Here is a 24710-nt window from a genome sequence, read left to right as displayed (position 1 = left end):
GGACCAGGAGGAACCAGAAACAGAGCCCCCACACATTAAAGAGGAACAGGAGGAACTGTGGACCAGCCAGGAAGCTAATATCACCAAGTTCCCATCTACTACTGTCCCTGTGAAGAGTGAAGATGAAGTTAAGTGCTCACAGCTGAATCAAACACAAACTGAGGAGAACAAAGTGGAAGCAAATAAAGTGGACTGTGGAGGATCAGAACCAGCCAACAGCTTCCATCCACATAGACATTTACAAACAAAAACTGATGAGCAGAATGAAGACTGTGAGGATACTGAGGACAGTGATGAAGACCAGACCCTGAACCACAAACCTGAGTCACAGCTTCCAACAAACAGCTCAACTGAACAGATGGAAACAGAAACTGATGGAGACAATGGTGGAGGATCAGAGCCAGACATGAACCTGGTCCACATGGAGAGTGTAAAGAGAAGAACCTTGTGCAGTAAGAGTTTACTGGAGGAACACATGGACACTCACACAGGACAGAAACTGGTTGGTTCTTCTGAATGTGAAGCAACGTTTTCTCTGAAGAAAAACACGACACAGGAAACCAACTCACCCAGAGACATGATGATGAAAAATGACTGGACTCAAAGTGATGTGGGATGTGAAAAGAAACGCTACCACTGCTCTGTGTGCTCGAAAACATTTTCTCAAAAATCACATTTAGAAAGCCACATGAGAGTCCACACTGGAGAGAAGCCATTTTGTTGTTCACTTTGTGGAAGCAGATTCAAACACAAGTCAACTTTACACAGTCACATGACATCCCACACGGGAGAAAAACCATTCAAATGTTCACTGTGTCACAAATGTTTTAGAGTCAGAAGTGAGGTTCGGAGACACATGAGAATCCACACTGGTGAGAAACCATTCAATTGTCCCATGTGTCACAAATGTTTTAGAGACCGAAGTAAGGTCAGGAGACACATGATAATCCACACAGGAGAGAGACCTTATAGCTGTTCAGAATGCAGTAAAAGATTTACTTGGAAGCTAGATCTGCAGCGTCACATGATGCTCCACACAGGAGAGAAACCTTTCAGCTGTGTAGTTTGCCAGAAACGCTTCACACGTAACTCTTGTCTTCAGTCACATATGAAGATCCACACAAGACAATAGACAGAATGTCACATTCACAGGAATCAGACCAACAGAGACTGAAGAACATGAAAAATAATGATACAATAACATTTTAGAGGAAAATCTGCATAAATAATTTCAACTGATTTATTTTTCCTCAGTTTATTTCTCTTAATTATTTTCTCAATTGTGCCTTTTTTTAAATTAAATGAATGTAAATACATCCTTCATCTATTGTCTTCCTTCTGTAATTAGAAGACTTTTTTTGTATTTAGATTGCAGTTGAAGAGTCAGACTAACAGGATCAAAATGATCACATCAGCTGAGAACTAGAGGTGAAAGAGGTTAAAGCAATACAAAAAAACATTTGTCGATAGTTTCCACCATGTCCCTCACAAACTCACCTAGAAATCGCACTATTCATGTCTGAAATCCATCTTTAACTCTGTAACAAACAGAACTCTTGAAAATAATGTGTTAAAGTAATAAAGATATAACTTCTAAATCTACATACCTGAACATCACACTCAACGTAATGAATCAGTAAATGTGGAACTGAACATATGAATAAAAAAATAGCTTTTTATCATTTACAAAAAAAAAAAAAGAATTCCAACTGGACTACATCAGGCTCAATCAAAAACCTGAAATCAGAATTTGTCAGAATCACATCAGGATGTTGAGTTACACTATTCAGACAAAGGTATAGACACACATTGAATTCAGGTGTTTCAATAGTAATAGGGGGCGGGGCTATAAAACAATGACAAATGTCTTAAAATAATTTCATATTAAAGTAAACATTTGTATTTCATCTTTAGAGCTAATTTTGTTTACATGGTCATCTACCTGTACAAAATGCAGACTTTGCTTTTATTTATTTTTACTTAATGTTGAAAGGTTTTCATCATTATAATTGTTTTAAATGGTTTACCTCTAGAAAGTCTAGGTGAATCATCACTTACTTCCCCCAAACTGAAGGAAAAAGTCAAGATGTGAGTGGAGGAAACTGATTTGAGAGATATTCCACAGTTCATCTGTTCATCTGCTTGTATCAGACATCGTAGACAGCAGAACAGAACATGTTTCACCACATGTACCAATGAGTCTCAGTCTGTTCATTTTAGAGTCTGATCTTTGAGGTGAATGCAGATCACAAATGTGTTCTCCAATCTGGATACAATGGAAAGTCCAGATTTCAGCTTTGTATCATTTTGGACTGAACCAACTATTTGGCTGTATATACTGACTTGTTTTGAACATCCTGATGAGCTGAAGAAGTTCAGATTTGGAATTAGTGCATCTCACTGAGGTAAAACCAGATATTTTTCATCAGTTAGTAAAATCACTGTTTGTTAGTGACATCAAACTAATTGTTTTAACAGAACTAACACAAAGTGTTTACTCAATACTGATAAGTTTAAATGAATTAATAGTTTTCTGGTTCCTCATCATCTGTAGTCTGTTTATTTCCCTGATCATCTGCAGTCTTATTTTGTAGGAGGTTTCGTGACGTCACAAAGGCACCCTGATCCCGGAAGCACTGAAGCGTCTTTAACTTTACACGGATTATTTCTAATGAACGTCCGACGTTTTGTCTGGAATTGTGTTTGTTGAAGTGCAACCGAACCAGCAGAACCTCTGTATCCGGATGAAACCGACTGACTGGACTTTGTTCTGTTCACTTTCTGTGTCTGTTTTACTCCTGATTTATCTGGTATTAGCTCAGTGATGCTAAAGTTAGCTTAACTCACCAGTGACTAACAGACCTGTCAGTGTGTGATGGAGACAAACTGTTTCTGACGGAGTTTGTGTGAAGAAAAGGTGAAAAATGTGCCAAAAAGTCCAGATGCTAAGATCACTGGTGGAGCAGAGACTAACTGCAGCTGCTGAAGAGATATTTGGGCTGTTTGAAAGAACCATAGCAGAATATGAGGAGGAACTTTGTCGAACTAAAGAAGAAAACCAGAGACAAAGACAAATACTGGACTGTGTTTGGAATCCGACAGTCCTGATGCACAAAACAGGTTTGAATACATTTGTCTGTAGTTTAGCCAAAGGGCTTAATGAAAGTGAAACGGCATAAATTTTTAATTATTTAAACTTTACATACCTACAACTATTTTTGTGATGACTGCTAAATATTTTTTTCCCCTGCATTTTATCTTTTATAGGTGATTTATTACTATTTATTATGTTATCCTCTGTGTTTTGCTTTTTTTTTTTGTGTGAAAACCAAGTATATTTCTATATTTAATGTACTGTCCATGTAGATGTTCGTAAAACCCAGACTAAATTCAGATGTTTTTCTTTTAATCAAAGCAGAGAGAAGTGGAGAAAATGAGATTTTTTTTTTTCTCAGCAAAATATTTCATTAACCAAACACAAATGCTTGGTCTCCATCCACTGTCATTTATCAAACTCGTAGGTTTTACTGGTGAATCAGTGTTATAGAAGATGATGGTGTTTCCACATTCACTATGGAGCCTCTGAACGTCGAAATGGGTCATATCTGATGACCATGAAGGGATGACAAACTGCATTTTACACCAGTTATTTAAATGTACTGATAGGATTAATGGATCAACAGATCTTAAACAGTTTAGATCAGTAGATGCTTTTGGATGTTCAGGCTTTTAAGAGTTAATATAGGATTTTTTCATTTCCAAGTATGACACTTCAGTTTTACAAATATTGTGAAATGTTACATGTAACATGTATTTAATGAATGAAAATCTGATAGTTCTGTTTACAAAACTATTACCTTTCCCTACATACAGGTCTAAATCACAGTTTTCTGAGGTTTTAGAAGTGTGTATCATTATGATTTATTTAATCAATACATTTATTATCTTTATCGTGACTCTCTTCTCACTGATTTCTGTTCATTACTAAAATGTTAGATTTTTATAGGCTGATAATTTACTTCAAGGTCAAAAAATATTTATTATCTCTAAGGGGGGATTCTTAATGTCAGAGCTGTTTAAACTCTTACAATAGAACTGACAGTATTATCACCAAACTCTAACTGTATCTGAAAATTATAACTGTATTACCTTGTATGTACAGATGTCCAGCAGCTGTCGGTGGTTAAAGAAGAGGTTTGTCCTGAGCAGCAGGAGTGGAATCCCATTGTGGATCAGGAGGAACCAGAACCAGAGCCCCCACATATTAAAGAGGAACAGGAGGGACTTTGGACCAGCCAGGAAGTTAATATCACCAAGTTCCCATCTACTACTGTCCCTGTGAAGAGTGAAGATGAAGTTAAGTGCTCACAGCTGAATCAAACACAAACTGAGGAGAACAAAGTGGAAGCAAATAAAGTGGACTGTGGAGGATCAGAACCAGCCAACAGCTTCCATCCACATAGACATTTACAAACAAAAACTGATGAGCAGAATGAAGACTGTGAGGAAACCGAGGACAGTGATGAAGACCAGACCCTGAACCACAAACCTGAGTCAAAGCTTCCAACAAACAGCTCAACTGAACAGATGGAAACAGAAACTGATGGAGATGACAGTGGAGGATCAGATCCAGACATGAACCTGGTCCACATGGAGAGTTTAAAGGGAAGAACCTTTGACAGTAAGAGTTTACTGGAGGAACACATGGACACTCACACAGGACAGAAACTGGTTGGTTCTTCTGAATGTGAAGCAACATTTTCTCTGAAGAACAACATGACGCAGGAAACCAACTCACCCAGAGACATGATGATGAAAAATGACTGGACTCAAAGTGATGTGGGATGTGAAAAGAAACGCTACCACTGCTCTGTGTGCTCGAAAACATTTTCTGGAAAATCACATTTAGAAAGCCACATGAGAATCCACACTGGAGAGAAGCCATTTTGTTGTTCACTTTGTGGAAGCAGATTCACACACAGGTCAACTTTACACAGTCACATGACATCCCACACGGTAGAAAAACCATTCGAATGTTCACTGTGTCACAAATGTTTTAGAGACAGACGTGAGGTCAGGAGACACATGAGAATCCACACTGGTGAGAAACCATTCAATTGTCCCATGTGTCACAAATGTTTTAGAGACCGAAGTGAGGTCAGGAGACACATGATAATCCACACAGGAGAGAGACCTTATAGCTGTTCAGAATGCAGTAAAAGATTTACTTGGAAGCTAGATCTGCAGCGTCACATGATGCTCCACACAGGAGAGAAACCTTTCAGCTGTATAGTTTGCCAGAAACGCTTCACACGTAACTCTTGTCTTCAGTCACATATGAAGATCCACACAAGACAATAGACAGAATGTCACATTCACAGGAATCAGACCAACAGAGACTGAAGAACATGAAAAATAATGATACAATAACATTTTAGAGGAAAATCTGCATAAGTAATTTCAACTGATGTATTTTTCTAAGTTTATTTCTCTTAATTATTTTCTCAATGGTTCCATTTTTTAAAATTCAATGAATGAAAATACATCCTTCATCTTTGGTCTTCCTTCTGTAATTAGAAGACTTTTTTTTGTACTTAAATCACAGTTGAAGAGTCAGACTAACAGGATCAAAATGATCACATCAGCTGAGAACTAGAGGTGAAAGAGGTTAAAGCAATACAAAAAAACATTTGTCAATAGTTTCCACCATGTCCCTCACAAACTTACCTAGAAATCACACTATTCTTGTCTGAAATCCATCTTTAACTCTATAACAACCAGAACTCTTGAAAATAATGTGTTAAAGTAATAAATATATAACTTCTAAATCTACATAACTGAACATCAGACTCAATGTAATGAATCAGTAAATGTGGAACTGAACATATGAATAAAAAAACAGCTTTTTATCATTTACAGAAAGAAAAAGGTCCAATCTGGACGAAATCAGGCTCAAACAAAAACCTAAAATCAGAATTTGTCAGAATCACATCAGGATGTTGAGTTACACTATTCAGACAAAGGTATAGACACACATTGAATTCAGGTGTTTCAATAGTAATAGGGGGTGGGGTTATAAAACAATGACTAATGTCTTAATATAATTTCGTATTAAAGTAAATATTTGTATTTCACCTTTAGAGCTAATTTTGTTTACTTGGTCATCTACATGTACAAAATGCAGACTTTGCTTTTATTTATTTTAATGTTGAAATGTTTTCATTATAAAAATTGTTTTAAATGGTTTACCTCTAGAAAGTTTAGGTGAATCATCACTGACTTCACTCAAACAAGGAATAAGTCATGATGTGGGTGGAGGAAATGGATTTGAGCGACATTCCACAGTTCATCTGTTCATCTGCTTGTATCAGACATCATAGACAGCAGAACAGAACATGTTTCACCACATGTACCAATGAGTCTCAGTCTGTTCATTTTAGAGTCTGAACTTAAAGGAGAAGACAGATCACAAATGTGTTCTCCAATCTGGATACAATGGAAAGTTCAGATTTCAGCTTTGTATCATTTTGGACTGAACCAAATATTTGGCTGTATATACTGACTTGTCTTTAACATCCTGATGAGCTGAAGAAGTTCAGATTTGGAATTAATGCATCTCACTGAGGTAAAACCAGATATTTTTCATCAATTAGCAAAATTGTTGTTTGTTAGTGACCCAGAAGAAAACAGACTTTGTGGACTTCGTGATTTGGGGGAAGTGGAACATGAATCATATTTTCTTTTTTATTGTCCTCTATATGATGAACAGAGAGCCTCTTTGTTTGATGACATGTTTATCCGAAATCCTGATCTGTTCTAGAGCACTGATGATGACAAGATGAAATGGTTGTTTAGTTCAAATGTGTTTAAATTAGCATTATTTGTTTGTAAAGCCTAGAAAAAGCGGCAGATGTGTTTGTTTAAATAGGTCAGTATTTTGTTTTGTTTATATACTGTGCCTTTTTTGTGGTATTTGATTTTTGGTTTGTATTTGTGGTGTCTTATAAGCCCATGTAAGGGCTGGGCATGTCTGTATGCAAGACAATGATAAAAACATTCATTCATTAAGTGACATCAAACTAATTGTATTAAGAGAACGAACGGAAAATGTCTAGTCACTACAGATACGTTTAAATGAATTCATAGTTTTCTGGTTCATCCTCATAATCCGTAGTCTCTTTTTTTCCCTGATCGTCTACAGTCTTTTATTTTGTAGGACCTTTTGTGACGTCACAAATGCACTTTGATCCCGGAAGCACTAAAGCGTCTCTAACTTTACACGGATTATTTCTAATGAACGTCCGACGTTTTCTCCTGTATAGTATTTGTTGAAATGTAACCGAACCAGTAGAACCTCTGTATCCGGATGAAACCGACTGGACTTTTATCTGTTCACATTCTTTGTCTGTTTTACTCCTGATTTATATGTTATTAGCTCAGTGATGCTAAAGTTAGCTTAACTCACTAGCGACTAACCGACCTCTTAGTGTGTGATGGAGACAAACTGTTTCTGACGGAGTTTGTGTGAAGAAAAGGTGAAAAATGTGTCCAAAAGTCCAGATTCTGAGGTCACTGGTGGAGCAGAGACTAACTGCAGCTGCTGAAGAGATATTTGGGCTGTTTGAAAGAACCATAGCAGAGTACGAGGAGGAACTTTGTCGAACTAAAGAAGAAAACCAGAGACAAAGACAAATACTGGACTGTGTTTGGAATCCCAGAGTCCTGATACACAAAACAGGTTTGGACACATTTGTTTCTAGTTTAACCAAAGGTCTTAAGGAAAAACAAACTTCATACATTTTAATTACTTAAACTTTACATACGTACAACTATTTTTGTGATGAGTGCTAAATATTATTTTTCTCTGCATTTTACCTTTTATAGGTGATTTATTACCATTAATTCCATTGATTATATCATCCTCTGTGTTTTGATTTCTTTTTTTTTTTTTTTTGTTTTTTTTTTTTTGTTTAGAGAAAATTAAGTATATTTCTATATTTAGGGTTCTGTCCATGTACATGTTCATAAAAACGCAGAGTAAATTCAAATGTTTTTGTTTTAATCAAAGCAGAGGAGAAATTTCGATTTTGTTTCTCAGCAGAATATTTTATTAGCTGAACACAAACCCAGTGTCTCCAAACACTGACATTTATCCAAGTCCTGGGTTTTACTGGTGAATCAAAGTTATAGAACAGGGGTCTCAAACTCCGATCCTCGAGGGCCGGTATCCTGCATGTTTTAGATGTATCCCTCTTCCAACACACCTGATTCAAATGATAAGCCTACCATCAAGCTCTGCAGAAGCCTGATAACGACCGTCAGGTGTGCTGGAAGAGGGAAACATCTAAAACATGCAGGATACCGGCCCTCGAGGATCGGAGTTTGAGACCCCTGTTATAGAAGATGATGGTGTTTTTGCATTCACCAGTGGCGTCACTAGGATTATTTTAGGGAGGCTGAAGCCCCCCTAAATGATTTGGTGCTTTTTATTAATTAAATAATTAATTATTATTATTTTTTATTTATTTTTACAAATTCGATATAATTTGGCCAGAATATGAGTTTAAATAAATAATCATATAACCTGTCATTATTAACTTAAATACGATCATAAATCTGTCAGTTTCCCTTCACTTCATAGTGTAAGGTACAGAGCCCCTTCAGTCTGTCGTTATCCAGTCCATTCCACTTGTCCAAATAGAGTACGCCCACATCACTGAAAATCCAGTCCACGTTTTCCCTGCAACCTTACTTGCACTTGTCTACCATTGTAAGCGCACATACCCCTTTTCCACCAAACTGGTTCCAGGGCTGGTTCGGAGCAGGTGCCTCTCACTTAGCACCAGTTCTTTGTGTTTCCACCACCCAAGCACCGGTGAAACCGGTTCCAGGCAGGCACCAGCTTTGAGCTGGGCTAAACCGGGGCCAGACAGCCGGCCCAAAAGAATCCCACATTTGGACCTGCTGGACTGGGTTTTAGGGACAGGCTGGTGAATCCGACTACCGGTGCACTGAACTGGGACACAGCAGACACGGACTGGAGGCTTTGGACTGTGGACGAGTCTGGTGTTCAAACAGCGGCAAAGGATACCGGTAAGTTTTGTTTCTCAAAAACGCATTGTTAATAGCTCACAAAAAGTCGACTTTAGAGATTAAAGTGAGCTACAAACGTTACAGATGTTAAATCATTAGCTGCTGGTATGCTAGCAACAAGCTAACAATAACATTTCTGTGTTTTCTCCGAAACGCTGTTTCCTCGATGGGTTGATAAAAGTCAGAACTGAACCCAGTAGTGAACTGAACCGTGTTCCAGTAGACAGGATTATGGGTCTAACAGTAGTTCACTGAACTGTGTTTCAGTAGACGGGGTTATTGTCCACATTATGGAGAACCTGTCAAATTAATGCACGGTTTCTTTGTTTTGTTCTTTACAGTTGTCCATGGAAGAGGCAGATTCACAGCAACACCACCTGATTTTTCTTCCCTTTTGTAAAGTTTTTGAAGCATTTTTTTTTTATTTGAGCCAATTTATTTTGTTTACTTCAGTGTGAATAAACCCATTTGAAATGCATAAAGTTCATTTTGTCCGTGTTTTCCTGTGCCTCACATTAACTTGGGTAACAATACTGTTCTGCTGACCTCACTAATTATCTGTTTACAGACTATCTTTACATTATATTTCTACATATGTCATATAGAAACCCATATTTGTGTTTTTCGCCTGTGGATTACAATATAGGCTGTAAGCACAAGAGCAGTGCTTGCTTCTGGTCGAGTATCTCCCACACCAGACCCAGTCACATGATCACGTTTTACGATGATGTAATGACGTGGCTCTGACTTGGCTCAGATTAGCTCTTGGCATATGGAGAGGCAAATCGGTTCTTTGGAGGCACCAGGCTGGAACCAGTTAAGCACTGGCTGTAGCACCGGCACCAAACTAGCACCAGGTTCTTTTTGGCTTAAAAGGGTTATGTATTGAGACATGAACTACCTTCCTCCATGTCATGGACAGCACATAATTCCATATCATATTTACACAGTACTACATCACATTTAGAAGGCATAGGCTTTTAGAAATAGGCCAAAAATGGTGAGACACAATATAATAGGCAGCTGTGATCAACTGAGCCTTCTCCTCAGTTTACATTCACTAATTTTGGAGAAAAGGTGATCATTGTTCATCCTTAATCATTAATATTATACATTGTAGGTTTAAGATGATGTTAGACTCTCATCTGGTCAAATGGCTGATATAGTAGTGGGATTGTACGTCAGTGGAACTTGTACATACATGGTTGGATTATCACACATTCTTGTTATATACTGTATGCTTTTATGAAAAATCTTTGACTTTTCTAAGATATTTAAAAGCTGGATTATGATCATTAGCCTAATAATTCTGTGTCAAGAATGGATGTCAGCTGCTTCTAGGGGGCTGAGCCCCCCCAAAAAAGGTCAGATCCTAGAAACGCCCCTGGCATTCACGATGGAGCCTCTGAACGTCCAAATGGGTCATATCTGATGACCATGAAGAGATGACAAACTGCATTTTATACCAGTTACTTAAATGTACTGATAGGATTAATGGATCAACAGGTCTTAAACATTTTAGATCAGTAGATGCTTATGGATGTTCAGGCTTTTAAAAGTTAATACAGGATATTTTCATTTCCAAGTATGATACTTAAGCTTTACAAATATTAAGAAATGTTACATGTAACATGTATTTTTGAAATGAAAATCTGATAGTTCTGTTTACAAAACTATTACCTTTTCCTATATACAGGTCTAAATCACAGTTTTCTGAGGTTTCAGGAGTGTGTATCATGATGTATTTAATCAATAAACTTATCTTGATCATGGCTCTCTTCTCACTGATTTTTGTTCATCACTAAAGATAAGTTTTTATAGGCTCATAATTTACTCCAAGGTCAAAAAATATTTATTATCTCCGGAGGGGGGGGGGGGGTGTCTTAATGTCAGAGCTGTTAAAACTCTTACAATAGAACTGACAGTATTATCACCAAAATCTAACTGTAACTGAAAAGTCCAACTGTATTTCCTCGTATCTACAGACGTCCAGCAGCTGTCGGGGGTTAAAGAAGAGGTTCGTACTGAGCAGCAGGAGTGGAATCTCATTGTGGACCAGGAGGAACCAGAACCACAACCCCTACACATAAAAGAGGAACAGGAGGAACTGTGGAACAGCCAGGAAGTGAATATCACCAAGTTCCCATACACTCCTGTCCCTGTGAAGAGTGAAGATGAAGTTGAGTGCTCACAGCTGAATCAAACACAAACTGACGTGAACAAAGAGGAAGCAAACAAAGTGGACTGTGGAGGATCAGAACCAGCCAGCAGCTTCCATCCACATAGACATTTACAACGAAAAACTGATGGGCAGAATGAAGACTGTGAGGAAACCGAGGACAGCGATGAAGACCAGACCCTGAACCACAAACCTGAGTCAAAGCTTCCAACAAACAGCTCAACTGAGCAAATGGAAACAGAAACTGATGGAGACAACGGTGAAGGATCAGAGCCAGACATTAACCTGGTCCACATGGAGAGTGTAAAGGGAAGAACCTTTGACAGTAAGAGTTTACTGGAGGAACACATGGACACTCACACAGGACAGAAACTGGTTGGTTCTTCTGAATGTGAAGCAACATTTTCTCTGAAGAAAAACACGGCACAGGAAACCAACTCACCCAGAGACTTGATGATGAAAAATGACTGGACTTTGAGTGATGTGGGATGTGAAAATAAACCACACCACTGCTCTGTGTGCTTGAAAACATTCTGTTGGAAGTCAAAGTTAGAAGTCCACATGAGAATCCACACTGGAGAGAAGCCATTTTGTTGTTCGATTTGTGGAAGCAGATTCACCTGCAAGTCCAGTTTACGCAATCACACAATGTCCCACACAGGAGAAAAACCATTAAAATGTTCAGTGTGTCACAAAAGTTTTAGTTACAGAAGTGAAGTCAGGAGACACATGAGAATACACTCAGGAGAGAGACCTTTTAGCTGTCCAGAATGCAGTAAAAGATTTACTCGGAAGATAGATTGTGAGCGTCACATGAGGCTCCACACAGGAGAGAAACCATTCAGCTGTGTAGTTTGTCAGAAACGCTTCACACGTAAATATGGTCTTCAGTCACATGTGAAGATCCACACAAGACAATAGACAGAATGTCACATTCACAGGAATCAGACCAACAGGCACTAAAGAAAATGAAGAATAATGATACAGTGACATTTTAGAGGAAAATCTGCATAAATAATTTCAACTGATTTATTTTTCTTACAATTATTTCTTGTAATTATTTTCTCAATGCTGCCTTTTTTTTTTATTAAATGAATGTAAATACATTCTTCATCTACTGTCGTCCTGTAATTAGAAGACATTTTTTTGTACTGAGATAGCAGTTGAAGAGTAAGACTTATAAGATAAAAACTATCACATCAGCTGAGAACTAGAGGTGAAAGAGGTTAAAGCAACACAATAAAAACATTTGTTGATAGTTTCCACTATGGCCCTCACAAACTTACCTAGAAATTACACTATTCATGTCTGAAATCCATCATTAACTCTATAACAAGCAGAATTCTCGAAAATAATGTGTTAAAGTAGTGAATATATAATTTCTAAATCTACATAACTGAACATCAGACTCATTGTAATAAATCAGTAAATATGGAACTGAACATATGACAAAAAAAACAGCTTTTTGTCTTCTACAGAAAGAAGAAGGTCCAATCTGGACTAATTCAGGCTCAGTCAAAAACCTGAAATCAGAATTTGTCAGAATCACATTAGGATGTTGAGTTACACTATTCAGACAAAGGTATTGGGACACATTGAATTCAGGTGTTTGAATAGTATAAAATGATGATTAATGTCTTGATATAATTTCATATTAAAATAGATATTTGTATTTCATCTTTAGAGCTAATTTTGTTTACATGGTCATCTACATGTACAAAATGCAGACTTTGCTTTTATTTATTTTTACTTAATGTTGAAATGTTTTCTGCATTATAATTGTTTCAAATGGTTTACCTCTCTAAAATCTAGGTGAAATCATTTTCCATCCCTTACTTCACCCAAACTGAAGGAAAAAGTCAAGATGTGAGTGGAGGAAATGGATTTGAAAGATATTCCACAGTTCATCTGTTCATCTGCTTGTATCAGACATCAGAGACAACAGAACATGTTTCACCTCATGTACCAATGAGTGTCAGTCTGTTAATTCTAGAACAGGGGTCAGCAACCCTGGTTCTTGAGAGCCACTAACCTGCCTGTTTTAGATGTTTCCCTCTTCCAGCACACCTGATGGTAGTTATCAGGCTTCTGCAGAGCTTGATGATAGGCTTATCATTTGAATCACGTGTGTTGGAAGAGGAATACATCTGAAACACACAGGATATTGACTCTCGAGGACCAGGGTTACTGACCCCTGTTCTAGGGTCTGAACTTTGAGGAGAATACAGATCATAAATGTGTTCTCCAATCTGGATTCAATGGAAAGTCCAGATTTCAGCTTTGTATCATTTTGGACTGAACCAAATATTTGGCTTTATGTACTGACTTGTCTTTAACATCCTCATGGGCGGAAGAAGGTCAAATTTGGAATTATTGCATGTTATTGATTTAAAAAATGATATATTTCATCAATTAGTAAAACCATTATTTGTTAGTGACATCAGACTAATTGTATTAACATAACTAATGGAAAATGTCTACTCAACACCGATACGTTTAAATGAATTAATAGTTTTCTGGTTCCTCCTCATCATCTGTAGCCCCCTCTCCATCTGCGGTCTTTTATTTTGTAGTAGCTGTCGTGACATCACGAGTGCACTCTCATCCCAGAAGCACTAAAGCGTCTCTAAATTTAAATGGTTTTCCTCTGATCGAAGTCCTCCGTTTTCTCTGTTATCCTGTTAGTGTTTTTTTCTAACCGAAGTAGTAGAACCTCTGTATCCGGATGAAACCGACTGACTTTGTTCTGTTCATATTCTCTGTCATTTTTATTCCGGATTTATCTCTTATTAACTCAGTGATGCTAAAGTTAGCTTAACTCGCTAGCTGCTAACCTACCTGTCAGTGTGTGGAGACGAACTGTTTCTGACGGAGTTTGTGTGAAGAAAAGGTGAAAATGTCCCAAAAAGTGCAGATTTTGAGGTCACTGGTGGAGCAGAGACTAACTGCAGCTGCTGAAGAGATATTTGGGCTGTTTGAAAGAACCATAACAGAGTACGAGGAGGAACTTTGTCGAACTAAAGAAGAAAACCAGAGACAAAGACAAATACTGGACACAGTTTGGAATCCAAGAGTCCTGATACACAAAACAGGTTTGAACACATTTGTCTGTGGTTTAGCCAAAGGTCCTAATGGCAAAAAACAAAACAAAACAAAAAAAAAACAACGGCATGTATTTTATTTAATTATTTAAGCTTTACATACCTTCAATTGTTTTTGTGATGACGGCAAATTTTTTTTAAAAAAATCTGTATTTTACGTTTTCAAGGTGATTTATCACCATTTTTTAAATACTCTGTGTTGTGTATATTTTAGTGAAAATCAAGTGTGTTTTTCTTTACTGCTCTTGTAGATGTTCAGAAAAACTCAAAATAAAGTCAAAGGTTTTATGAAAGCAGAGAAAACTGCAGAGACTGAGATATTTGTCAGCAAAATTAATCATTATCTGAACATAAAACAAGTGTCTCCATCTGTCATTTATCAAAGAATATGGGTTTTACTGGTGACTCAATGTTTTCGGAGATGATGGTGTTTCTGTCTTCACTATCTGCATTTTACACCTATTATTTACATGTATTGATAAGATTAGTGGATCAATGGATATTAAACATTGTAGATTACAACTCTCATTTCACTGATTCCTGTTCTTTCCTCAAGATCTTAGTTTATATAGGCTGATAATTTTCTCTAAGGTCAAGAATTATTTATTATCTCCAAGAGGGGATTCTTCATGTCAGCCCATTTTAAACTCCTACAACAAACACAACTTAAGTGTTTGCCCCTGAAGGATTCTGTTGGGTCTCTGTAAACTTAATTTGATTCTGATTTGAATTGATAAAGCACTTTGTGACTCTGTCTGTGAAAAGTGCTCTATAAATAAAATTTACTTTACTTTACTTTACAACTGAAGTAATAGTATTATCACCAAAATCTGCCTCTAACTGAAAAGTCTAATTGTATTTCCTCTTATCCTATAGATGTCCAGCAGCACTTGGTGGTTAAAGAAGAGGTTCCTCCTGAGCAGCAGGAGTGGAATCCCATTGTGGACCAGGAGGAACCAGAACCAGAGCCCCCACACATCAAAGAGGAACAGGAGGAACTGTGGACCAGCCAGGAAGTGAATATCACCAAGTTCCCATCCACTACTGTCCCTGTGAAGTGTGAAGGTGATGATGAGTTTAATCAAACACAAACTGAGGATAAGAAAATGGAAGCAAATAAAGTGGACTGTAGAGGATCAGAACCAGCCAGCAGCTTTCATCCACATAGACATTTACAAAAAATAAACGGTGAGCAGAATGAAGACTCTGAGGAAACAGAGCACAGTGATGAAGACCAGACCCTGAACCACAAACCTGAGTCAAAGCTTCCAACAAACAGCTCAACTCAACAGATGGAAACAGAAACTGATGGAGACGGTGGTGGAGGATCAGAACCAGACATTAATCTGGTCCAAATGGAGAGCGTAAAGAGAAGAACCTTTGACAGTAGGAGTTTACTGGAGGAACACATGGACACTCACACAGGACAGAAACTGGTTGGTTCTTCTGAATGTGAAGCAATATTTTCTCAGAAGAAAAACACGACACAGGAAACCAACTCACCCAGAGACATGATGATGAAAAATGACTTGACTCGAAGTGATATGGGATGTGAAAAGAAACTATACCATTGTTCTGTGTGCTCAAAAACCTTCTGTTGGAAGTCACATTTAGAAATACACATGAGAATCCACACTGGAGAGAAACCATTCAGTTGTTCCCTTTGTGGAAGCCGATTCAAACACAAGTCAAGTTTATGCAGTCACATGACATCCCATTGCTTTAAGTCAAAGTTAGAAATCCACATGAGAATCCACACTGGAGAGAAGCCATTTTGTTGTTCACTTTGTGGAAGCAGATTCACCTCCAAGTCAACTTTACACAGTCACATGATGTTACACACAGGAGAAAAACCATTCAAATGTTCACTGTGTCACAAATGTTTTAGACACAGAAGTGAGGTCAGGAGACACATGAGAATACACACAGGAGAGAGACCTTTTACCTGTTCAGAATGCAGTAAAAGTTTTACTCAAAAGATAGATTGGGACCGTCACATGATGCTCCACACCGGTGAGAAACCATTTTGCTGTTCAGAATGCGATAAACGATTTACTCGGAAGGGGGGTTTGGAGCGTCACATGAGGCGCCACACAGGAGAGAAACCATTTAGCTGTTCAGAATGCAGTAAAAGATTTACTCAGAAGACCGGTTTGGATTATCACATGAGTTTTCACACAGGAGAGAAAACTTTCAGCTGTCCAGTTTGTCAGAAACGCTTCACAACTAAATATGGTCTTCAGAAACATATGAAGATCCACACTAGACAATAGACAGAATGTCACATTCACAGGAATCAGACCAACACAGACTAAAGAACATGAAGAATAATGATACAGTAACATTTTACAGGAAAATCAGCATAAATAATTTCAACTGATTTATTTTTTCAAAGTTTATTTCTCTTAATTATTTTGTCAATGGTGCCATTATTTTAATGAAATGAATGTAAATACATCCTTTGCCTGTTGTTTTCTTTTTGAAATTACAAGGCTTTTTTTTCTGAGATCAGCAGTTGAAGACTCAGACTAACAGGAACCAAATGATCACATCAGGTGAGAACTAGAGGTGAAAGAGGTTAAAGCAATACAATAACATATGTCGATAGTTTCCACCATGTCCCTCCCAAATTTACCTAGAAATCAGATTATTCATGTCTGAAATTCATCTTTAACTCTATAATAAACAGAATTCTAGAAAATAATGTGTAAATCAAAGTAATAAATATATAACTTTTAAATCTACATAACTGAACATCAGACTCAATGTAATGAATCAGTAAATGTGGAACTGAACATATGAATAAAAAAAACAGCTTTTTGTCTAATACAGAAAGAAACCATTCCAATCTGGACTAATTCAGGCTCAGTCAAAAACCTGAAATCAGAATTTGTCAGAATCACATTAGGATGTTGAGTTACACTATTCAGACAAAGGTATTGGGACACACTGAATTCAGGTGTTTCAATAGTAACAGGGGTGGGGTTATAAAACAATGACTAATGTCTTGATATAATTTCACATTAAAATAAATATTTTTATTTCATCTTGAGAGCTAATTTTGTTTACATGGTCATCTACATGTACAAAATTCAGGCTTTGCTTTTATTTAGTTTTACTTAATGTTGAAATGTTTTCAGCATTGTAATTGTTTTAAATGTTTTACCTCTAGAAAATCTAGGTGAATCCATTTCCATCACTTCACCCAAACTGAAGGAAAAAGTCAAGATGTGAGTGGAGGAAATGGATTTGAGAAATATTCCACTGTTCATCTGCTTGTATCAGACATCATAGACAGCAGAACAGAACATGTTTCACCTCATGTACCAATGAGTGTCAGTCTGTTAATTCTAGAACAGGGGTCAGCAACCCTGGTTCTTGAGAGCCACTATCCTGCCTGTGTTAGATGTTTCCCTCTTCCAGTACACCTGATGGTAGTTATCAGGCTTCTTTAGAGCTTGATGATAGGCTTATCATTTGAATCAGGTGTGTTGGAAGAGGGATACATCTAAAACAGGCAGGATATTGGCTCTCAAGGACCAGGGTTACTGACCCCTGTTCTAAAGTCTTAACTTTGAGGAGAATACAAATCATAAATGTGTACTCCAATCTGGATACAATGCAAAGTCCAGATTTCAGCTTTATATCATTTTGGACTGAACCAAATATTTGGCTATATGTACTGACTTGTCTTTAACATCCTCATGGGCTGAAGAAGTTCAGATTTGGAATTAGTTCATCTGTTTGATTTAAAACATGATATATTTCATCAATTAGCAAAACCATTGTTTGTTAGTGACATCAAACTAATTGTATTAACAGAACTAATAGAAAATGTCTACTCATTACCGATATGTTTAACTGAATTGATAGTTTTCAGGTTCCTCTTCATCATCTGCAGTCTTCTAGTTTGTAGGAACTTTCGTGACGTCACTAATGTACTCTGATCCCGGAAGCGCTAAAGCGTCTCAAACTTTACATGGTTTACCTCTAATCGAAGTCCTCCGTGTTCTCTTGTATCCTTTTAGTTTTTGTCTGTAGTAGAACCTCTGTATCCGGATGAAACCGACTGACTTTGTTCTGTTCAGATTCTGTATAATTTTTACTCCGGATTTATCTATTATTAACTCAGTGATGCTAAAGTTAGCTTAGCTCTCTAGCTGCTAACCGACCTGTCAGTGTGTGGAGACGAACTGTTTCTGACGGAGTTTGTGTGAAGAAAAGGTGAAAAATGGCCCAAAAAGTGCAGATTTTGAGGTCACTTGTGGAGCAGAGACTAACTGCAGCTGCTGAAGAGATATTTGGGCTCTTTGAAAGAACCATAGTAGAGTATGAGGAGGAACTTTGTCGAACTAAAGAAGAAAACCAGAGACAAAGACAAATACTGGACTGTGTTTGGAATCCGAGAGTCCTGATACACAAAACAGGTTTGAACACATTTGTCTGTGGTTTAGCCAAAGGTCTTAATGAGAAACAAACGGCATACATTTTAATTATTTAAGCTTTACATACCTACAATTATATTTATGATGACTGCCAATTATTTTATTAATCTGTATTTTACCTTTTCTAGGTGATTTATCACCATTTATTATATTATCCTCTGTGCTGTGTATTTTTTTTTAGTGAAAATCAAGTACATTCCTATATTTAATTTACTGTTCATGTGGATGTTCATAAAACTCAAAATAAAGTCAAAGGTTATTTTATCAAATCAGAGAAAACTGAAGAGACTGAGATATTTGTCAGCAAAATGAATCATTATCTGAACATAAAACAAGTGTCTCCATCTGTCATTTATCAAAGAGCATAGCTTTTACTGGTGACTCAATGTTTTAGGAGATGATGGTGTTTCCATCTTCACTACGGAGCCTCTGAACTGTCAAAATACGTTGTGTCTGATGACAAACTGCATTTTACACCAATTATTTACATGTATTGATAAGATTAGTGGATCAGTGGATATGAAACATTGTAGATCATTACTCTCAACTCACTGATTCCTGTTCTTTCCTCAAGATCTTAGTTTATATAGGCTGATAATTTTCTTTAAGGTCAAGAATTATTTATTATCTCCAAGGGAGGGATTCTTCATGTCAGCCCGTTTTAAACTCCAACAACTGAAGTAATGGTATTATCACTAAAATCTGCCTCTAACTGAAAATTATAACTGTATTTCCTCTTATCCTATAGACATCCAGCAGCACTTGGTGGTTAAAGAAGAGGTTCCTCCTGAGCAGCAGGAGTGGAATCCCATTGTAGACCAGGAGGAACCAGAACCAGAGCCCCCACACATCAAAGAGGAACAGGAGGAATTATGGACTAGCCAGGAAGTGAATATCACCAAGTTCCCATCCACTCCTGTCCCTGTGAAGAGTGAAGATGATGGCTTTAATCAAACACAAACTGTGGAGACCAAAATGGAAGCAAATAAAGTGGACTGTGGAGGATCAGAACCAGCCAGCAGCTTCCATCCACATAGAAATTTACAAACAAAAACCAAAGAGCAGAATGAAGACTCTGAGGAAACCGAGGACAGCGATGAAGACCAGATCCTGAACCACAAACCTGAGTCAAAGCTTCCAACAAACAGCTCAACTGAACAGACAGAAACAGAAACTGATGGAGATGACAGCGGAGGATCAGAGCCGGACATTAACCTGGTCCAAATGGAGAGCGTAAAGAGAACCTCAGACAGTAAGAGTTTACTGGAGGAACACATGGACACTCACACAGGACAAAAACTGGTTGGTTCTTCTGAATGTGAAGCAACATTTTCTCAGAAGAAAAACACGACACAGGAAACAGACTCACCCAGAGACATAATGATGAATAATGACTTGACTCGAAGTGATGTGGGATGTGAAAAGAAACGCTACCATTGCTCTGTGTGCTCGAAAACATTTGCTCGAAAATCATATTTAAAAATCCATATGAGAATCCACACTGGAGAGAAGCCATTTTGTTGTTCAATTTGTGGAAGCACATTCACCTCCAAGTCAACTTTACGCAGTCACATGATGTTACACACAGGAGAAAAACCATTCAAATGTTCACTGTGTCACAAATGTTTTAGACACAAAAGTGAGGTCAGGAGACACATGACAATACACACAGGAGAGAGACCTTTTAGCTGTTCAGAATGCAGTAAAAGTTTTACTCAGAAGATAGATTGGGAGCGTCACACGATGCTCCACACTGGTGAGAAACCATTTAGCTGTTCAGAATGCGATAAACGATTTACTCGGAAGGCGGGTTTGGAGCGTCACATGAGGCGCCACACAGGCGAGAAACCATTTAGCTGTTCAGAATGCAGTAAAAGATTTACTCAGAAGACAGGTTTGGATTATCACATGAGTTTTCACAAAGGAGAGAGACCTTTCAGCTGTTCAGAATGCAGCAGAAGATTTACTTGGAAGCTGGATCTGCAGCGTCACATGATAGTTCACACAGGAGAGAAAACTTTCAGCTGTCTAGTTTGTCAGAAACGTTTCACAACTAAATATGGTCTTCAGTCACATATGAAGATCCACACAAGACAATAGACAGAATGTCACATTCACAGGAATCAGACCAACAGAGACTGAAGAACACGAAGAATAATGATACAGTAACATTTTAGAGGAAAATCTACATCAATAATTTCAACTGATTTATTTTTCCTACCTTTATTTTCATTATCTATTTTTTCAATGGTGTCATTTAAAAAAAAAAAAAAAAAAAAATTATATGAATGTAAATACATCCTTTGCCTGTTCTCTTCTTTTTGTAATTAGAAACCTTTTTTTTTTTTTTTTTTTTTACTGAGATCAGCAGTTGAAGACCCAGACTAACAGGAACCAAATGATCACATCAGGTGAGAACTAGAGGTGAAAGAGGTTAAAGCAACACAATAAAAACATACGTTGATAGTTTCCACCATTTCCCTCCCAATCTTACCTAGGAATCAGATTCTTCATGTCTGAAATTCATCTTTAAAGCTATAACAAACAGAATTCTTGAAAATAATGTGGAAATCAAAGTAATAAATACATAACTTCTAAATCTACATAACTGAACATCAGACTCAATGTAATGAATCAATAAATGTGGAACTGAACACAGGATAAAACAAGTTTTTGTCTTCTACAGAAAGAAAAATTTCCAATCTGGAATAAATCGGGCTCAATCAAAAATCTGAAATCAGAATTTTTCAGAATCATTTTAGGATGTTGAGTTACACTATTCAGACAAAGGTATTGGGACACATTGAATTCAGGTGATTCAATCGTAATAAGGGGTGGGGCTATAAAACAATGACTAATGTCTTAATATAATTTCATATTAAAATAAATATTTGTATTTCATCTTTAGAGCTAATTTTGTTTACATGGTCATCTACATGTACAAAATGCAGACTTTGCTTTTATTTATTTTTGCTTAATGTTGAAATGTTTTCAGCATTATAATTGTTTCAAATGTTTTACCTCTAGAAAATCTAGGTGAATCATTTTCCATCACTTACTTCCCCCAAACTGAAGGAAAAAGTCAAGATGTGAGTGGAGGAAATGGATTTGAGAGATATTCCACAGTTCATCTGTTCATCCGCTTGTATCAGACATCATAGACAGCAGAACAGAACATGTTTTACTACATGTACCAATGAGTGTCAGTCTTAATTCTAGAACAGGGGTCAGCAACTCTGGTTCTTGAGAGCCACTGACCTGCCTGTTTTAGATGTTTCCCTCTTCCAGCACACTGGATGGTAGTTATCAGGCTTCTGCAGAGCTTGATGATAGGCTTATCATTTGAATCAGGTGTGTTGGAAGAGGGATACATCTAAAACAGGCAGGATATTTGCTCTCAAGGACCAGGGTTACTGACCCCTGTTCTAAAGTCTTAACTTTGAGGAGAATACAAATCATAAATGTGTTCTCCAATCTGGATACAATGGAGAATCTATATTTCAGCTTTATATCATTTTGGACTGAACCAAACATATGGCTTTATATACTGACTTGTCTTTAACATCCTTATGGGCTAAAGAAGTTCAGATTTGGAATTAATTCATCTTATTGAGTTAAAACTTAATATATTTCATCAATTAGCAAAACCATTATTTGTTAGTGACAACAAACTAACAGAACTAATCGAAAATGTCTTCTCAATACTGATACAGTTAAATCAGGGGTCTCAAACTCAGATCCTCGAGGGCCGGTATCCTGCATGTTTTAGATGTTCCCTCTTCCAGCACACCTGACGGTCGTTGTAAGGCTTCTGCAGAGCTTGATGGTGGGCTTATCATTTGAATCAGGTGTGTTGGAAGAGGGATACATCTAAAACATGCAGGATACCGGCCCTCGAGGATCTGAGTTTGAGACCCCTGGTTTAAATGAATCAATAGTTTTCTGGTTCCTCCACATCATCTGCAGTCTCTTTTTCCCCTCCCCCTCCATCTGCAGTCTTTTATTTTGTATGAGCTTTCGTGACGTCACAAATGCACTCTGGTCCCGGAAGCACTAAAGCGTCTCAAACTTTACATGGTTTTCTTCTCATCAAAGTCCTCCGTTTTCTCTTTTATCCTGTTAGTGTTTTTTCTAACCGAAGTAGTAGAACCTCTGTATCCGGATGAAACCGACTTACTTTGTTCTGTTCACAATCTGTGTTTTACTCCGGATTTATCTGTTATTAACTCAGTGATGCTAAAGTTAGCTTAGCTCGTTAGCTGCTAACCAACTTGTCAGTGTGTGGAGATGAACTGTTTCTGACGGAGTTTGTGTGAAGAAAAGGTGAAAATGGCCCAAAAAGTACAGATTTTGAGGTCACTTGTGGAGCAGAGACTAACTGCAGCTGCTGAAGAGATATTTGGGCTGTTTGAAAGAACCATAGCAGAGTACGAGGAGGAACTTTGTCGAACTAAAGAAGAAAATCAGAGACAAAGACAAATACTGGACTGTGTTTGGAATCCGAGAGTCCTGCTACACAAAACAGGTTTGAACACATTTTTCTGTACTTTAGCCAAAGGTCTTCATGAAAAACAAACGGTATGCATTTTAATTATTTAATCTTTACATACCTACAATTATTTTTGTGATGACTGACAATTTTTTAAAATCTGTATTTTACCTTTTCTAGGTGATTTATCACCATTTATTATGTTATCCTCTTTTGTTTATTTTTTAGTGAAAATCAAGTATATTTCTATATTTAGTTTACTGCTAATGTAGATGTTACCAAAGCTCAAAGTCAAAAGTTATTTTTAGCAAATCACAGAAAACTGAAGAGACTGAGATATTTGTCAGCAAAATTAATCATTATCTGAACATAAAACAAGTGTCTCCATCTGTCATTTATCAAAGAACATGGGCTTTACTTCCACTAACATGGAACGACCCATGAAAAGAGCCTGGATTGTCTTGTACAAGATCTGGGGACCACCAGACAACGTTCCCCAGACAAGCGGAGTGGTCGTGGGGCAACATAAACTTTTATCAGTGGACCTAAGTAGGTAGGAGCAGACCAATTGAGAATTTTGTAGGCTAGGATTAATGATTTGAATTTGATGCAGGCAGCTATGGGTAGCCAGTGTAACTCAATAAGTAACAGGGTGACATGTGCCCTTTTAGGCTGATTGAAGACCAGACGCACTGCTGCATTCTGGACCATCTGTAGTGGTTTGACAACAGTAGCTGGGAGGCCTGTTAGAAGAGCATTGCAGTAGTCAAGGCGGGAGATAACCATGGTCTGCACCAGGAGCTGGATGGCCTGTTGGGTTAGGTATGGCCTGATCTTTCTTAGGTTGAACAGAGTAAAACGACATGATTGGGTGACAGAGGCAACGTGATCTGTGAAGGTCAACTGATTATCAATCATGACTCTCAAGTTTCATGCTATGTTGGTAGGAGCCAGAGATAAGGAGTCAGTATTGATGGAGATGTCATGCTGTATGGTTGACTTAGCTGTGAAGACCAGCAGTTCAGTTTTGGACAGGTTCAGCTGAAGGTGATGGGCTGTCATCCATATTTGCATGTATTGATAGGATTAGTGGATCAGTGGATATTAGACATTACAGATCACTACTCTCATTTCACTGATTCCTGTTCTTTCCTCAAGATCTTAGTTTATATAGGCTGATAATTTTCTTTAAGGTCAAGAATTATTTATTATCTCCAAGGGGGGATTCTTCATGTCAGCCCATTTTAAACTCATACAATAGAAGTAACAGTATTATCACCAAAATCTACCTCTAACTGAAAAGTCTAATTGTATTTCCTCTTATCCTATAGACATCCAGCAGCACTTGGTGGTTAAAGAAGAGGTTCCTCCTGAGCAGCAGGAGTGGAATCCCACTGTGGAGC

The 24710-nt window shown here is 37.5% G+C and overlaps 3 protein-coding genes across 6 annotated transcripts in view; 2 read left to right on the top strand and 1 right to left on the bottom strand.

Moving 5' to 3' along the window:
• Nucleotides 1-24710, bottom strand: part of LOC115428086 (glutamic acid-rich protein-like) — a 657495-nt gene that overhangs the window by 217813 nt on the left and 414972 nt on the right. The gene's annotated exons all lie outside the window — the stretch shown is intronic.
• LOC115428071 (zinc finger MYM-type protein 1) overlaps nucleotides 1-24710 on the top strand; it is a 179357-nt gene that overhangs the window by 51405 nt on the left and 103242 nt on the right. Inside the window, exon 2 of one of the 3 annotated variants that reach the window (XM_030146892.1) lies at nucleotides 11079-11095. The exons of the other annotated variants lie outside the window; for them this stretch is intronic. The gene's annotated coding sequence lies outside the window, so the exon portion shown is untranslated. Of the gene's footprint in view, nucleotides 1-11078; nucleotides 11096-24710 lie in introns of those variants that run through there. 3 annotated transcript variants of the gene reach the window in all.
• LOC115428102 (zinc finger protein 41-like) overlaps nucleotides 18379-24710 on the top strand; it is a 20158-nt gene continuing 13826 nt past the window's right edge. Inside the window, exons 1-3 of one of the 2 annotated variants that reach the window (XM_030146934.1) lie at nucleotides 18379-18389; nucleotides 18562-18800; nucleotides 19567-20574. In XM_030146934.1, coding sequence (XP_030002794.1) covers nucleotides 18605-18800; nucleotides 19567-20574 — 1204 coding nt within the window. In that variant the 5' untranslated portion in view covers nucleotides 18379-18389; nucleotides 18562-18604. Of the gene's footprint in view, nucleotides 18390-18410; nucleotides 18801-19566; nucleotides 20575-24710 lie in introns of those variants that run through there. The other variant, XM_030146933.1, reaches the window with a different exon arrangement.

The sequence above is a fragment of the Sphaeramia orbicularis genome, chromosome 11 (genome assembly GCF_902148855.1).
Source record: "Sphaeramia orbicularis chromosome 11, fSphaOr1.1, whole genome shotgun sequence".
NCBI lineage: Eukaryota > Metazoa > Chordata > Actinopteri > Kurtiformes > Apogonidae > Sphaeramia > Sphaeramia orbicularis.
This window is presented reverse-complemented; position numbering and strand designations above follow the sequence as displayed.